At 41.9% G+C, this 18042-nt stretch overlaps 1 protein-coding gene across 2 annotated transcripts in view; it reads right to left on the bottom strand.

The window, feature by feature from the left end:
* The window catches only part of glg1a (golgi glycoprotein 1a), a 30927-nt gene extending 14983 nt beyond the window's left edge, over positions 1-15944 (bottom strand). For both annotated transcript variants that reach the window (XM_051380989.1, XM_051380990.1), the window contains exons 1-5: positions 15570-15944; positions 6392-6421; positions 5318-5404; positions 3106-3321; positions 678-881 (exon numbers count right to left, since the gene is read on the bottom strand). In XM_051380989.1, the coding sequence (XP_051236949.1) occupies positions 678-881; positions 3106-3321; positions 5318-5404; positions 6392-6421; positions 15570-15899 (867 nt within the window). In that variant the 5' untranslated portion in view covers positions 15900-15944. The remainder of the gene's footprint in view (positions 1-677; positions 882-3105; positions 3322-5317; positions 5405-6391; positions 6422-15569) is intronic.
* Between the last annotated feature and the right edge of the window lie 2098 nt (positions 15945-18042).

Here is an 18042-nt window from a genome sequence, read left to right as displayed (position 1 = left end):
GTTCTAGTTTTAATTACAGTCTTTCAGTGGTTAGATGAGAGGATTGTTTTATTATTGTTGTTTAGGAATGAAACACTTCAACAGCCTCAATGTGAAAATGAATTCACACAGAAATGTTGCTTTAACTGTCCTCTTTTATAAATGACCTCATTGGCCTTAGAGGTTTTTAAGCTCATAAATGAATCTGGTCACTGATTAGCTTTAAGGCATGCGTGCATCATTAACGTGAGATGTTAATAATTAGGAGAGATTCCTCTGTTGATGATGTGACTGCAACACTTTTCTTTTCACAGGTTCGGTTAAGGCTGTCTGCAGGTTTAAAAAGGACAAATTTAGCATGTTTTTAAACCTGAAAACCGAACTGAGGGACAATTTAAAGACCAACATAAAGAAAGAAAGCTGTTAAACTGACCGACGCCTGATAGAGAAAATGCACAGACAGGAAAAAGGTGTTTAAAGGAGGTAAAATGCATTAATATTAGGGATTCATGATCAGTGAGAATCATCATTTTTGCCTCACAATTTTCACTTATACTGAAAAAAGTATTAAAACTATCCTGATGACGTGACATTTGTTGGAGTGTGAACCAAACAAAGATAACCAAACTCCTAGAATAACATCAAATATAAATGAAATAGAATAAAATAAAACAATATATACAGGAAATAATACTCACGTTTTCACAGAAGCGCTCGCGGTCCTCGCGGCAGGCGAAGTACAGGTAGCGGTCCAGGTGGAAGTCGTCTGACGAGAGCTCGGCGACTCTCATGATGGACTTCTTACAGTCGTCCTTGATGGGGTGCGCTCCCGGCTGCTCCTCGGCCTCCCGCACCAGACCTTTCTCCAGACAGGCGATCACCTCGCCCTGAGAGTGGATGTCCTGCACGGAGAGTCGCACAGTTACAGCCGGGGAGGACCATTCAGTGTTTATTCTTCTGTGTTTTAATTGTTAGGTTTTCATTCTAATCTGTATTTTTTTAACCCGATTTATTTCAGAAAATCTTTAGAAAGAGACAACCTTTATCTGCTCGCAGTTATTTAGAGGTTCAGTCCTGGTTAGAGAGACTTTAAATCACATTTTTGTCAGTATTGGAGTTAAAGGGCTTCGGTTCCCAGGACTTTTTTTCCAGGTTCACATAGTAAAGGAAAGAACTTAATCACAAACAGTCATATAAACTGCGGTTTTGGGCAAATTGAGTTCAGATCAAGTCAAATTAATTTTATTTTACTTTACAGGAAACTCAGCTTCTAGTAAATTAAGGTCTTCATTACATGATCAATTAACATAACGGTGCGTGTTCTTACTGCAGCAACAAGAGATTGGATTATTATGAAGCTGTATGCACAAACATAGCCACGTTTACATAGACGAAAAATAAAACACAAACCAGGCTGCAGGATATTTGGTCATTTCAATCAATCAATCAATCCCCTCTTGATAATTTAGCTGTACTTCATAGTTTAACTGCTGACACTGCGTCTCCTTCACCTACCTGCTCAACTTACAGAGTACCAGGAAGTGTATCAGGTATCAGAGTAGTGTTATGATGAGTTTATGAGCACAGTATCGGACTGGAGTGGTATCGGTGCATCCATATTTAAAAGAGCACTTCACATATTTAGTATTTACAGTTTAAAATAAAAAAATCCATCAATATTAATAAGACAGAACCAAAGATTGTCGAAACTTAGTGCCTACATTACCCAAAATGAGTCTGTTATGTTGTGCGAACAGTGGCTGATGTAGCCTGACACTTAAACCCTGAGTCATCCTTTCCTTGTTTCAGTAAAAGAAGTGGAGGCTTTTAATCTGAAATCCAACCACTGAAGGCTTCATTCAGGGGCAGAAAGGACAAATAAATCCTTTTACAATTAAACAAAAACACCCAAATGTAGATTATATCATCCTTTCATCCATTAATCTTTGTGTCAGAGTGTCACTGTCCGTCGGAGTAAACGTGGTCAGTCTAATCTCCACTCCGAGCCGCTCTGGCACTCTGAAACGAGCCAGCCGTGACAAATTCCTGATAATGAGACCGACTCTGCTCCCACTGACAAATAAATAATTTGCTCCGAGTTATAATGGTGCCGCCTTGATATCCCGTAATAACTGCGTGTCTAACAGGCTTACGGGGTTCAGCTTGGCTCGGCGGCAGGAAAACACGTTCAGAGGAGACGGATTCGCTCCGCTCGCTGACGAACCGCCGTCAAACTTCTTCCTCTCTCCTTCCAGCTGAGTCACAGTCGATGATGGAGGTTCATAAAGACCCACCACAGAATCTGGGAGACTTCAGCGGTTTGCCAAGTATGTAAAACACCATTAACAACATCCACTGGTACTGTTGCTCCCATGGAGTCAAAATCTATCTTTAAAGTGTTTCTATCACATATCTTCTGCTGTACATCACATGTCCTCCACTGTCTGTCCCAACAGTGACAAAAAAAACATCATTTTTTGGGTATTTTCAGGTAGTCTTATTGGAATTTGTGTTTCTTAATGGGAGTGTTTATAGGGGCTGGTCACTGATTACTCTTCAAAGGGAAACCTTTATAACTTTATTCACTGATTTTGTGTAAAACTGGATCAGATTTTATGGAATAATTATGTCTTGGTTTCCTCCTGATGTCCTCTGACTGCTCTGCCTCAGTTGGTTTCCTTCAGTACCGTTCTTTGCTCTACTTTTTGTCTTATGGTTGTTTATGTTATATAATTAATACTACAAGTTGAATCATTTCTAGAGTCGTTCCAGCGTCAGTACCGGGAAACTCCTCCGATGCCGTCTGAAATGCAGGATCAGGTATCAGAGATCTGATCTCACATAATTTATTGGCCTCCGTAACGAAACCCAGCAACTTCCCAGCAGTGTCTCATTTACCATTATTTTCCCTAGGATGGCGAAGTCATGACCCTAATGTTCTCACCCTAACCCTCAGCTCACCAACAAAGGCGAGGAGCCAATCAGAGGCAGAGGAGGGCTACTGGGCACCGCCAACGAATGTATAAGAGCACTGCAGAAGAGTTGGTTGATTATATTATTATATTTAAACTATATTTTACCGATTGATCACAGAAAGAGGAAAAACAGCCGGTTGAGTTTCCTCACCTTCTCTCCGGTGCTGATGCTGCCGCAGCGCAGAGTGTTAATGTCCTCACGGCACTTGTCCATGAAGCCGCAGATCAGCCGGTAGTCGCTGAAGACGATGCTGGTCATCTTGGTGATGTACTGGTTGCACTGGTAGTCGCTGATGTTGCCACGGTGATCCACCAGGCAGGACACCAGGTAGCCCTTCCCGAGCTCCTCCGACGCACATTCTTTAATCTGAACCGAGAGCACAGCCGGCGTCACAACTCTGCACAACAACTGTCTTCCTGCTGCTACTCAACATTTACTTCTACCAAGTGGAACAAACTAAATATAATCTGTGGCTGGCAGAACTTTACCGTAATGAACACAGCAGAACTTTTCAATTATTACAGTTAAAACTGGAGTTTTATTGCATATTTTAGCTTAAAAATACAAGTTTTTACCATCACTTTGCCACATGAAAAAGGTTTTTGTCATGAGATATGATTGTGTTTTTACTGCATTTAACCTAATTAAAATTTTTATGTAAAAATCTCCCAACATATTTTACAGTTTATATCAAAATGCACAAATAACAAAGATCATAACCTGGAGTTTTTACACACTTGATGGTAAGAAAGGGTCAAATATAGTAGGCAAAGATGGAAGATTTAATATTATATTATTATATTTAGACCGAACTGACAACCAGAGCCTGAAACGGGCCGGTTCTACTGTCTGTGTCCACATGAGTACTCGTACTTCTGATTGAGTTTTTCTAGTAAAGTTAAATCAAAACATACTTTCATAGAAGTATATATATATATAGCATTGTCTAATATTCGCTCTGTTTTGGTCTCCACCAACTCCTCAGGTTAAGATCTGGCTGTGTAACACTCTGCTACGTTCATCATCTACTCTCCAACTGTGTGTCTGTCTGCTCGGGTACGGTGGCTTTAACAGAGCTCATCTGCTGAAAACAGAAAATAGGAAAGACACTAAAGCAGCTCAGCAGAACTGCAAACTGCAGCGATGGCGACAGTGACCACTTTCACACTTCCACCGCTTTTGTATTTTGAGGACTTCCTGTTATTGGGCGCTGCCCTCTGCAGCATCGAAGAGCTGAAGATTTGTTTTTTGTCTGCTTTGCATTGTTGAAGAGCAACAAGCTCTCATCAGTTCATACACACAAGCTGAGCTACAATCATGTAATCTACGAAGGAAACAAAGTAATCAACAACACTTGCTTCCAATCGCGCTGTTCAGACGAGGAGAACGCAGATAACATCAGTTCTTTGGCATCGTTTTATGTTTTTATTGCTAGATTATGACTATAAAGCACATTATTTACACATCAACTGCCAACAGTTAAAGCCACAGACTGATGAAACATTGTGGGTTGATGGTTTTGGAGGCAAAAGCAGCTCCAGGAAGCTTCATGAGGCTTTTTTAAAAAAAACAAACTGCAGCTTGACGGCTGATACAGACGCTTCAAACAGATCTGAAAAGATTACTTCTTCCAGTATATTAGAGTCTGGTGTTTGTACGAGAGTTACATACGATTGTTTCCACAGATGGAAACATGTTTGTACCAAATAAAAGTCGAACACAATGAGCCACGTTCAGTTAAACCTCAGTGGCCTGCTGATTTCCTCCTCAAGTGTTACAAAATTAAACAGTTTCCATGGAGACCGTGTGTTTGTTTGAGACTCTCATTGTGATACCTGCTGAAGAGTTTCATCCAAAAGTTAGACAACAACTTTGACGGGATTTATTCAATATAAAACGTACATTTTCACCCAGACCATGGTATAAGAGTTAGCCTGCTATTAGGGTATTGCCTGTGTTATTTAGCATCTTTATGTTCTATATCGAGGGAGGATTCTCTGAAGAGGAATCAGTTTGCTCTCTTTATTTTTGTCCTGCATCCTGTTAATACCGGCACACACATGTCCAGTGTCCAGTGTGCTGTACGCTCATGTTTTCTGTGTTCTCAAGCGAGTTTATATGGACAGAGATTATTTAGGATACAGTCTTCAAACAACGTCTTAAAAGGTGTTCATCATTTCTCCTTAATCTTGTTTCGTACTCAGAGGAATCCAAATCTATAATACAACAAACGAGGATGTCGGTGGAAGAGCGAGGTGAGCAAACGTGGATGAAAAGAATGAAAACGATCAGCGAGTTTGAGGTGTTTTATAATCTCCTGGAGGCTGAAGTTAGAAGTGAAGGGTTCGATGTCGGCACTGACCTCAGAGATGGTGCCCTTGCAGACCTCCACGGCCACAGACTCAAACTTTGGGTCGGTGGTCAGGTTCAGCTTGTAGTTCCACAGCAGCTGGAGGAGAGAGGACACATAAAACATCTGGATTACACTGATATTCACACACAGTTTAACTAACTGAACCATCAGGCTACCGGTGTCTGTCTCCATTACTAACAGCTTCATCCAGACAATCTCACTTTTAAATCTTCATTTTCTGTCTACTGCGACTCAACGTGGTAAAACAATAAAACCTGACAAGTTTAAATTATACATATACACTACCCAATGAGGCTGTTTTGTCCAATCTTGTTTTAACTGAATATCGAGTAGATTCACCTTCAGTCGGCTCTCTAATGTACTCAGCTGAAGCACACAGGAGTCCATACAGAATATTGTGTAACTACATACAGCTGAAGGGAACAGCGTTTAATGAACAACTATTAAAGTAAATTAAATACAGCCATGTAAGATTGTCCAAATGTTCAGTTCTCAGCAAACACTGATTTAATTTGTGTGCCAAAAGAAGTCCAGACCGTCTACTGCGGGATAACACCAGGCTAAATTTAGTTGAAAAGTGAGCATTATATAACCATCATTTCAATGACATAACGTGCTTCACATTAAAATACAGTCATTTCTCGAGCAGGTGGTTGTCAAACTGGGGTCCGGGGACCAACAGGGGTCCTTGAGTGGACTGCAGGGGGGGTCCCCAGCAAAAGGAGAGATAGAATATTTAAACTTTTATCACATTTTTTGGAACAACGAGGGAAGAAAAGGGCTGTTTTAATATTACACACTGGAGCTTTAAATGGTAGAGAGCTCAGGAAGAGGCTAGTGAGAGGATCTTGAGTTGGGATTGTTTTATCCAACCAGGGTCAAGAAAGATGCCTAAATTTTAAGCTGACACAGAGAAGTCCTAAAAGTGAATGTAGGCACAAACTCCTGCACACGTCTGTTGTGAATCAGCGTCTATGTGCTTAACATACACAACACGGACCTATAGGATAACACGGTGCATGCTGGGAAGTGGTGTTTTAGGAAGCGAGTGACGGCACTTACGTGGTTGCATTCGGCGGCGATCTCAGTTTCCTGGAAGAGAGGAGGAGAGAGAGAGAGAGAGAGAGAATTTAGGTAATTTCTCCAGAGAGTCTTTATGAGGTCAGTAAAGAGGAACGTGAGACTAAGTTTGTCACTCAGTCTTTGCAGCATCCCATAATGCATTGCCAGCTTGTCCGTAGAGCAGCGGTGCGTTCAGGTGGTTGTTGAGAGCTGCGGACATTACGGTCGGATGGAAGACGAGCGGGGACACTCCTTCATAGGTGGCCTCCTTCCAGGACTCGGCGTCTGAGGCCGATGTGGTCACCGAGTTATTTTCCTGCTGCGCTGACCTGAGGTGACCTGCCTGACTTCCTGTTTCGAGAGGCAGCCAAACGCCTTCAGACCGACACCCCAAATCCCTCCTGAATCCCCGGGGGAGGCCCGACTCTTGCTCTCTTTTACATTTGTAGGGTCTAAAGGGAGGAGCCTGCTATAGTTGTGTACATTTTAAAGTTTAAAAAGGTTCAGAAAGAGAAAGAAATATGAACTATTAACCCCCAAATACACACAGGCTCAAACTACCCTCACACACAGGTTATATAGGTGTGTGTGTGGTGGAAAAGGGGAAACAGAAGAAGATGTGTGTGTCTGAATGAAGGTGAAGAGCCTGCTCTGGGGTTAGGAAGAGGTTAAAGTTAGGACAAGGAGCTAGGGAATGCATTATGTCAATGACAAGTCCCCACAAATATCATAACACAAGGGTGTGTGTGTGTGTGTGTGTGTGTGTGTGTGTGTGTGTGTGTGTGTGTGTGTGTGTGTGTGTGTGTGTGTGTGTGTGTGTGGTGCAGATGGCAGAAGAGTCTCTGACTGTTTACCACATGGCAGCCGCACCTCGAGCCAGGAATAGGCCGTCTGTGTGTGTTTGAATATTCATGTGTGTGCTCGCTCTATTTACAGTGTGCTGTCACAATGCTCTTCACACACACACAAACGCAGAAAATAAATAAATGGTCCTGGAAATGTGACCCAGGCTGACCCCGCCACCGCCAACACACCCACAGCTCCACAGCTAAGTAGCACACACACACACGTGGTTTTTGTTTTTAGGAATACTTCATTAGGGCTGAACGATGTGGTAAAAAAAGACGAATTGTGCTTATTTTGTCAGATATTGCGAAATCTTTTACGATTAGTGGGAATGATTATTTAAAAAAAACCTACTAAAATAATGATGATGTGACATCTGTTGGGGTCTGTACGACCAAAAAAACACTTTCTCACATCTGTAGATTAAGTTTTGTAGCTCAGAGCTTCAGTTTACAGTTTATCAAACAATCGCAGCTTCCTGTGATTCAGATAATATTTCAATTAATTGCCCAGTTCCATTTAAAATAAGGCTCAGTGAACAGTTTCCTGATGAGTTTCTGGTCTCAGTCTCTAGTTTCAGTCTTCTTCCATACAGCATGATGTTCATTTAGTAACTGATGGTCCCATTTAGAGTAAAACAGACCATAAAGCAGGGTATGCTTTAGGGCGGGGCTACCTTGTGATTGACAGCTCATTCTCAGTGAGTCCGTCCAGCTCAACGCACCAAACTCAGATCAAACTGTCAAACAGTGCTGATCAGATATGGATCCAGATTCTGTTGTTGACTATTTCTCTCCTCAAATCTGTTCACAAACACATTTTACTGTTTATCTGGAACACCAGATCCTGTGTGAGCAGGAGAGCAGCCAATGAGAGCAGCTCAACTCGCATTACGTGACCTCCTCTGGCTGCTAAAACCAACATGGTGACGGCAATAACGCCAAACTCGATGCTTTAAAATGATTCTTCACAAACAGATAGGTGAGAAAACAACCTGTAATTGTCCTGACTGGCACCTGAAGGCAGCACCATGTTTGTAAAGTCAGCACAGTGTACGAACACGGATGGAGCCGGTCAGTCTGATTCTGGATCAAACAGCACATTTGTTTTAGATTTCTGTGTTTCTGGACCGGCCACCGGGGAAAACCCCACCTCTGCACACACCCAGTCCACCTCTGGACCGAAGAGCCAAACATCAGATCATCACACTGCTGCAGAGCGCAATGTGACTCATGTGGGCGTCCGTCCAGCTCCGTCAGGGGATCCAAAGAAACCTCTCATCTGCTCAATGTATGATTAAACTATGATTAAAAGCAGCCTCATTGGACCGCATTGATACAACAGTTGTACTGAAGTTTGCATACGTGTCAAACTGGGTGTTAGAGCGATAATCTAACACAACGGGAACCGATACAGCCGACACACCCGTTCACAAGCTGAGGCCGAACATTCAGCTCTTTGTTTCTCGACGTTCCCAAAACTGTGAGAAAGCTCCGTCTCACTTAATAGCTGCAGCTAAATTAAATCAGCTCTCCTCCTCATTTTGTCTCGGGATAACCGGCATGAGGCTGAGCTATAATTGGAAGTGGGTGAGAGAGAGAAATGACACATGAAGTGATAGAAAGAGGAGAGAATCCAGAGGGAAACCAGTCGTTTCCAACACCTTCTGAGTCATGAAGCACAGCAGCTGGGTCCTCACAGCCTCCATCATCTGTGGCTTCCTAAAGCCAGAGGCAATTATTAACTAACTGAAAGATACTTTATTCTTTTTACCAAACAGAGAAATGCTGCACTGGATGTTTCTGTACGAGGACTGAAAATAAGGATTAAAATAAACTATAAAAATAGTTTTAAATGTTTCCTACAGATGCACCAGCTTATAAATCCACTTTAAAATCCTTTTAGCTCTACAGTTTAAATACATTCACAAGCAAATGTCATGCTTCAGAGACCAGAGCTGGTCTCAAATACCCACAGCCTGTCACTCTGTTAGGCAGCAATATCAATCAATTAATTAAAAACTAATCGTGGATGACTTGAGGCAGCAAACAGTAGCTGTTTCTTCTTTATGGCTCAGCACAGCGAGAGCAGCTCTGTAGCTTCAGCTGATTCCTCTGTTTGTTTTATTTGACTCTCCACCCAGAAAACTGTGTGTGTGTGTGTGTGTGTGTGTGTGTGTGTGTGTGTGTGTGTGTGTGTGTGTGTGTGCGTGTAATGGGTAGGGCATCATTCAGGTCAGCTGTGTGGCAGATGTGTGTGTTTCCACCGCCGCTGAAGACACACGAAAGACTGAAAAACAGCATTTCATCAAACTGTGAAGTCCAGCAGTCTTTGTGCTTTACGTCTCCTCTGCTGCAGTATCTAACCTCAACAACCAGGTATTTTCAGGTATTCTTAATCATATTTGAGTGTTTCTGAGGGCTGATGTGTTATCAGAATCAGAAGGCTGGAGCACGTAGCAGACGTCACTGATCTGCAATTAGCTCGGTCAACCAGGATGCCAGGAGCCAAACCCGGCAAGAAAAACCACCTCAGTACTGGATTCCCTGTTCGACTGGGACCGTCGCTCTCACAGATTGTATTCAGTCCCTTCAGTCCACTGTACAACAATCAATATCCAGAGTTTAATGTGCTTCCTCTAACATTCAGACTCCGCTACGAGAGTTTTACTTCAGGTTCACTCTGGACCCTGGCCAAAACACGATGAGACCACCTTAAAGACAATTTAACATGAACATAAAACTCACAATTTACTGGAGAGATTCAGTTCAGTTTGAGGGGGTGTCCTCCCCATGTGGGTGGGTTTGTACTTCAACATGTTTGTTCTTCATAAAACATGAGAAAGTACAGTTTTATCTCTGATTCACCAGCTTTCTCACTCCCAGCGCTCCCTCTCTACGTTCACTATCAAGGTCCCTCGGCCACTGCTACGTGTGTCTATCTCTCTCTCTCAGACAAACTTACGAACCAAAGTAATAATAATAATAATAATAATAATAATAATAATAATAATAATAAACCAAGTGAGGACACAACTGAGAGTATTGTAGTTTGGTCCATGAACCCGGTTGAAGTTGGACCCGTCCTGGAAGGATGAGCCCCGTCTGAGCGCTGTTTTATTTTATTAGTTGGTAACGTCTACAAGCAGCAGTGGCAGAGACTTGAACACTTTGAGATAAATGTCAACAATGAACCTGAATGGACTGTCAGACTCTCAAAAGGACACAAAAGGACTTTGCTTAGCAACCAGGAATATATTTTTCTCCTCCGTCTTGGTAGAGTACCAAACTCAACGTATCAAAACAAACTGAAAGCTCCCGTCTTTGTTTAGGATAATGCATCATAAAGCCCGTAAGAGCAGCAGAATACTGGTGGAGATTCAGTCCTCGGAGATGTTTCGCTTTATCAGTGAAAGTATCAGGACCACACGACTGGAAAAACACTGCAACAACTACATGCATTTATTATTTCATTTAGATTAAAGTGAACACATTAAAAACACCGACTGCAGCGGCAACATCGTGTAGTGTCCTTGCAGCAACTCCTCAACAGTGAAAGCCCATTTCCTGTTTCAACATCACAATGCCGCCGTGCACAAAGTCTGCTTCATAAAGTTTCCCCCGTTTGTTGTGAGTCCCTGACCTCAACCCCCACCCAGCACCTCTGGGATGAACTGGAGCCGTGACGTAACCATCTAAATCCGTCAGATGAACTGAGAGGTAGGACTCTCGCTTTTTGTTTGTTTGAACGTGGCTCATTTTCAAATCCCAAAGAAAGGCAGTTTTTAGCTTTGCACCATTGTCAGACACAGAGGTACAAACTGCTGGGTGTCAAAGCTTCAATAAAGATCCTAAAGATGGAGACACGGACAGGTTGCTCCACAGCAGCTGAACACACTCCAACATGTCCTGTAGCCTTAATGTGCTAATTGGCAATTATTAAACCGGGTACAAACCGGGTACAACTGGGAGGCTCGACGCAGCCGGCAGGCCTGAACGCAAACCTTCAATCTCTGGAGCCTCCTCCCTCCGGACTCTGAGTCTCTGCACCACGTACACAAAACCACAGCCACCAGCAGGACTGACAGCGGGCAGGCCGGAGACACACAAAAATGCTACGAGTCTAAAAGCAGCTCCTAATCTCAGCTTCCAACCAGAGAGCAGCAGCAGAGTGCCAGCTGGGCAGCCCGGGCCTTCGCACACACAAGGTGGACGAGCACCAGCGTTCACTGTGGGCGCTGAGAGACGAGACATCGCACCCTGAACAAACCCTGAATAAAACCGCAAATAAAACCAGAATAAAACCAGAATAAACCCCAGAATAAACCCTGAATAAACCCTGAATAAACCCAGAATAAACCCTGAATAAACCCTGAATAAACCCCAGAATAAACCCCAGAATAAACCCAGAATAAACCCAGAATAAACCCTGAATAAACCCCTGAATAAACCCTGAATAAACCCTGAATAAACCCTGAATAAACCCCTGAATAAACCCTGGCTTCACCTGACCTTAAGATGCATTGATGTCAGACCCTAAAAACAACAGAATGGAGCTTTTCAGGTGGAAAATACAGACTGACCAAAAGTGACAAACTGAGGATCAAAACATATTAAATCAAGATGGGACGGACAGATTATTGATATAACTGGTAGTTACTATATTACATAATGTGTCTGATAAATCATCTTGAGAAATGGATGTAATTACATGTGTTTAAAGCTGTAATCTCTAACATATCCTCATTAAACAGTGTATAAACTCTGGCTCTATGTTCTAGATGTAGTTGAGTTCTTCCATTATCCCAAATGTCTCCAACAATATTCAAACTCAGAGAAATCTGTCATTTTATTCAGGTAACGCTGTGTTTCAGGTAAGGATTAGGTTAAGGTTAAGGTTTAAGGAAGTATGGTAATGAGTCTGCAGCCTGATCATGCAGAACTGAACTTTACTATGCCACAAAAACAAGAATGAGGAAGCTCTGGTAAACAATTACAACCTGAGACGGGACAGAAATACCCAGGAAGTCCAGGCACATTTGACAGCGATGTCATTAACCATAAACCAGCCGTAATCTCCCGGTCACAACCTCTGCGGATGAAAACAAACAGTATCCGACGTGAACGTGACCTTCACCGATATTCACAGGAGGCATTTTAAAAAGGTCTTCAGAGGCGGGGGGACAGATCAGAATCTGCCCGACACCTGAAACGGGCTCAGATGCCGTCGATATGTCGGTTTGAATGCGACGCCAGCGTGACACAAGAATGAGGACGTTTCAAACGAGGAAGACTTTTTTATCTCTGCGTTTAAAATGACAGACAGGAAACAGCTGTTTGTGGACGACTTGCATTCAAAATGTGACATTTGACGCCTGACATGTTTTTATTACCCATTAATCTGTCGATGTCACAGTTTCCCAGAGAGACATCTTATTAATGTCTAATCAGGGCTGCAAGGGATGCAGGGAGGACGCCACGTTTCTACAGCAGCATTAAAACACGTCCAAATATAATTATTCTATTAAACTATTTCAATTTCCTCACAGGAGTGAACCAGATGCTAACATATAGACCTACTGTGTGTGTTCTTCTTACATTCCTTATACTCTAGAAGGCCTCACAAAAGGTCCCGGCCCCTCAGGTTGGGAACCACTGACCTCTGGGAGTATTTCCCCCGATGACTTTCAACCACCAGAGGCTGTCTTGTGATTCTGAGTGAGCACAAACCGAGGCTTGTGTTAGCGGCTGTAAGCTGTAAGTACAGAGATCTCTGAGTCTGCTGTCGACGAGCAGCTAATGAGCTTAAAGGAAGTGAGTGAGCGCTCCCCGACTCTCAGGACGCACCTGAAGGGGCTTTAAGGCCGCAGACGCAACCCAGTAACCAGAGAATCACAAGTCCTCCACCTTTAAATCAAACAACAGCGTCCCTCGGGATGGGGGGGTTATTCTGGGTTTTATTCTGGGTTTATTCAGGGTTTTATTCTGGGTTTTATTCTGGGTTTATTCTGGGTTTATTCTGGGTTTTATTCTGGGTTTATTCTGGGTTTATTCTGGGTTTATTTGGGGTTTTATTCTGGGTTTATTCTGGGTTTATTTGGGGTTTTATTCTGGGTTTATTTGGGGTTTTATTCTGGGTTTATTCAGGGTTTATTTGGGGTTTTATTCTGGGTTTTATTTTGGGTTTATTCTGGGTTTATTTGGGGTTTTATTCTGGGTTTATTTGGGGTTTTATTCTGGGTTTATTTGGGGTTTTATTCTGGGTTTATTTGGGGTTTTATTCTGGGTTTATTTGGGGTTTTATTCTGGGTTTATTTGGGGTTTTATTCTGGGTTTATTTGGGGTTTTATTCTGGGTTTATTTGGGGTTTTATTCTGGGTTTATTTGGGGTTTTATTCTGGTTTTATTCTGGATTCTCTGTTTTATGTTGTTGTACATCAGGAGGAGAGTTAACTGTTGCCTCTTTAAATCGGGTTTGAATGTATGTGTCAGAGTAAACAACACGCTGTTCCTCTTCCACATGGTTCAGTTCAGTTCAGGAAGAAGTAGAGTGGGCGTCACACCAGAGCTGAGACAGAAAATTCAACTTTTTTTTATAGTTTTCTTCCCAATTGATCAACCAGAACTCTTGTAAACAAGCTAAACCGTGCGACAAACAGGTTTATATTGAAATGTCGTAGTTCTGAAGAGATGCTCTGGACTACAAATCTCCCTTTACATTTAAATTGTGCGCGATATGCACCATTGTTGATGCAGTTACCCTTAAATACATTAAAACTAAAGTAACTTATTTAACAGTTCAAATAAATAAAGTGGAATTTATATAATTTTACAGAAAATTAATCCTTTGACCTTTTTAGCTAATTAAAAGAAGATGTAGATGTGACAGTCTACAGCATTTACATTATAGACATGATGCCAAAAGTTGGCTGCAAGTGGTGTGAACTCGTTTCGAAGAGTTTTAAACACAATACACACTCACATAATCTGAGGTAGGGGCTGAAATACTATTTAAATCCCAGGCTATAAATCAATTTCCAGGTGTTTCTACGGCTGGATAACTCGTGCGTATGAGTATGAACTATAGATATCTGTGTAAGAACGTAAAAAAGTGAAAGTAAACGGCCCGATATGATCATAGATTCAGCTTTAAACCATTATTTCTCATCAGGCAACCACTGAGATGAATAAACAAGGTTATTTTTGCAGGAAACAGGAAGCACGTTAAGATGCACTTTAATGTCACAAAGCAAGAGGTAGAGCTTTATCTTTCTTATCATCTGCTGGTGATCTGTTGCCTAAACATGTCAGGACAAACATCCACCAACCCCAGAACCACAGGGACAACTAATCCTGCCCCAGGCTGAAGGGGGAGGCCACTGACAACCTTTCCCAGGGGAGAAAACAGGAGAGACAAAATGGATTTAAACTGCTCTGTGTGCCTCACATTAACAAACCCACACACAGTCAGCAGCCCCTGCTGTTAGCCGACACTCATTAAAGTCATTAGAGATTATTGCAGTGTAAGGTTGGGGTCTAACATTAAACCAGAGCGCTGTAATTAACCTTAATACACAAAGAGAAAGGCTTGGTTATCTGGGCTAGCATCTCGTTAGCAAGTTAGCTGCCTTGATGTTGGTTAACCGGGTTTAAAGAGGAACCAGGTCACTGAGCTGTGTGACACATATTGAGGTGAATCGTACCTGTGGACTGTTACACCTGCAGGGTGGCACATTGTGTGGCTAATTTTGCTTTTAGCCGCTCGCCAACTTTCCTCCGAACTGCGCTTATAAATGCTCCGGTTTAACGTTATATCTCACCGTTACATCACTGACAACAAGCACAGCACAACTTCTAAAGTTAATCCGTAACAAGTGTGTCTTCTGCTAAATTCGGCTCACGAATGTTCCACAAAACAACATTAATGTTAGAATTATCCGGTTGTTTATTTCTGTATATCAACGTTACGCTGCTTCACTTTGGTGTTTCAGACGGACGTGAAAGACAAGGATATGAGGACACACGATTCAAAAACTTCATCGTCCTAAAGCAGGTGAGCGTCTTTCGTGGTATGACATGGTGCCGAATTGAGGAGTGGATCCTTGTGATTCTGAATATGTGTTTAATATAGTTCTACAACGCGTGTCACACGGAAGAGGACATTAAATGTGATAAATTGCTCATTTTCTGAGCGGAATTCGGCGTGACGTTCTCTCAATAGGAGCGCTAGCGGGCTGGCTAGCTGTGGCAGCTAACTGGTTCGTTCAGCAGGCACACCCTGGTTATCCCCCCCCCCACCCCACAACCACAGCACCCTGCCCCGGATAACTCACCTCCTTCTTGTCCTGCAGACACTCCAGCACCGCCAGGTTGTTGTTCCAGGAATGTTTGGGGCAAAGCCGGGTCAGGTCCTCCCTGCACACCGCCTCCTCAGCCAACTTCCAGCCGGCAGAGCGCCTCCGAGGCAGCGAGGCCCCGGCGCCCGGGTTCCTCTCAGCGGCTCCCGGGTTCACCGCCACCGGGCCCGGGCCTCCGGCTGGGTTCTGGAGGTTCTCAGCTTTAAGGGATTTGGCGGGGTTGGCGTTTTCCCCGCGAATTGGATGCACAGAGGACAAGATGCACATCAAAAGCAGGAGCAGAGGAACACGTATACAGTCCGCCATCTTCACAGAGCCAGTCAGCCTGCTGCTGCATTCAGGAGCTGTCGGAAATATGGGCTCTGGGAATAAAGTTGCAGACGGGTTTTTTTTTTTTTTTCCCTCTCTGGACAGCTCATGAATAATTAATGAGCGCGTGTGGGTTCATGGTCTCAGTCATCCAATCACAGAGCTACCTCGGGAATGTATGGAAGCCCATTTCCGCCAATATGTATATATAATAAATTTATATAATATTATAATGAGACACGACTATGTACCACGGAGTATTACTAAGAGGAAAAATAAATATATAAATACAATTTTGGAAATTACGAGAATAGTTTTCATAAGATTACTACTTTATTCTCGTAATGTTACGACTTTATTTTAGCAACATTACAACTTTATTCTCATAATATTACCACTTTATTCTCGTAATGTTACGACTTTATTCTCGTAAAGTTACGACTTTAGTCTCGTAATATTATAACTTTATTCTCATAATATTACCACTTTATTCTGGTAAAGTTACGACTTTATTCTCGTAAAGTTACGACTTTAGTCTCGTAATATTATAACTTTATTCTCGTAACGTTACGACTTTATTTTAGCAACATTACGACTTTAGTCTCGTAATATTATGACTTTATTCTCGCAATGTTACGACTTTATTTTAGCAACATGACGACTTTTTTCTCGTAATGTTACGACTTTATTCTCATAATATTACGACTTTATTCTCGTAATGTTACGGCTTTATTCTCGTAATGTTACGACTTTATTCTCATAATATTACGACTTTATTCTCGTAAAGTTACGACTTTATTTTCGTAATATTATGACTTTATTCTCGTAATGTTACGACTTTATTTTAGCAACATTAAGACTTTTTCTCGTAATGTTACGACTTTATTTTAGCAACATTAAGACTTTTTCTTGTAATGTTACGACTTTATTTTTCGTAATATTACAGCTTTATTCTCGTAATGTTGTGACTTTATTTTTCGTAATGTTACGACTTTATTCTCGTAATGTTACGACTTTATTTTTCGTAATGTTACAACTTTATTCTCGTAATATTAAAAATTTTTTCTTGTAATATTACGACTTTATTCTCGTAATTTCCCCCAAAAATTAAATATTTTTTTCTCCTAGTACTAATAACTACTAGTCGTAACTTTGAGATACCGATTCAAAATATTGAGAACGTTTCTCACAAAACCATACAAACATCTCCTCCCCACATTCTTTTTTAAGATTTATACATAAAAAACAGCCTATAGATAAACTATGTACCAATGTTGATGCTGCATATTTACAGGAATAATATAAAATAGTTTATTTCTGACTGGAAGGACTTCCAAACTCTAGTCTGCTGACGTTCAGAGCCTCTCCAGCATAAATACAGACACACACACACACACATATATTTATGCTGTTTTATATATTTAATGTAGTCTAAAATGTACAATATTGCATCACAATTCACAGTCGAGAAAGAAGAAACGTCTTCTCCCGTCGTTGGTTATCATTTTAACAGAATATTTGAACGTTGAAGCTGCAGTAGGTAACTTTTATGTCACATTTACTTTCACTGTATCCTGACAGTCGGACATGAGACGGATAATCTGGCTCCTCTTAGAGCTCCTGAATGAAAACCACCTCTCCACAGTTAAACCCTGTGTGTGCAAACACTGAGTGAAACAGTGATACATAAAGAAAGAGAGAGAAAGGGAAGAGGAGCCTGTGTTTGTTTGACGGGCAGAAGAACTGGATCCTGAGCAAATACTTTCACTCACACGAGGAAACAGCAGAACTGTTCCTCGTCTTCATCCGGCCCCCGAGGAACACGAGGAACGCTGCGGGAACAAGGAAACGCTGGTGTACTCTGATGTGTGAATCACAACAGAAAGCAATCTAAACCAGTTTAAACTAATAATATTTATTCTGCTTCCAGTTTTACCTCTTTATCAATAAGTTAGAGGCTGAGCAGGCCGGGGCGGATGTAGGGGGGACAAATGCTGTCAAATGTAACACACATATATAATATATATAATATATACACGCATATAATATAATGAGCTGTTTAAGGTCACATTTTAGAGTAAATCACTGGTTCCCAACCTGTTTTCTTTAAATAGCCTTTTCTATAATTTATTAAACTTAC

Source organism: Dicentrarchus labrax, unplaced genomic scaffold (assembly GCF_905237075.1).
Source record: "Dicentrarchus labrax unplaced genomic scaffold, dlabrax2021, whole genome shotgun sequence".
Classification (NCBI taxonomy): Eukaryota; Metazoa; Chordata; class Actinopteri; family Moronidae; genus Dicentrarchus; species Dicentrarchus labrax.
This window is presented reverse-complemented; position numbering and strand designations above follow the sequence as displayed.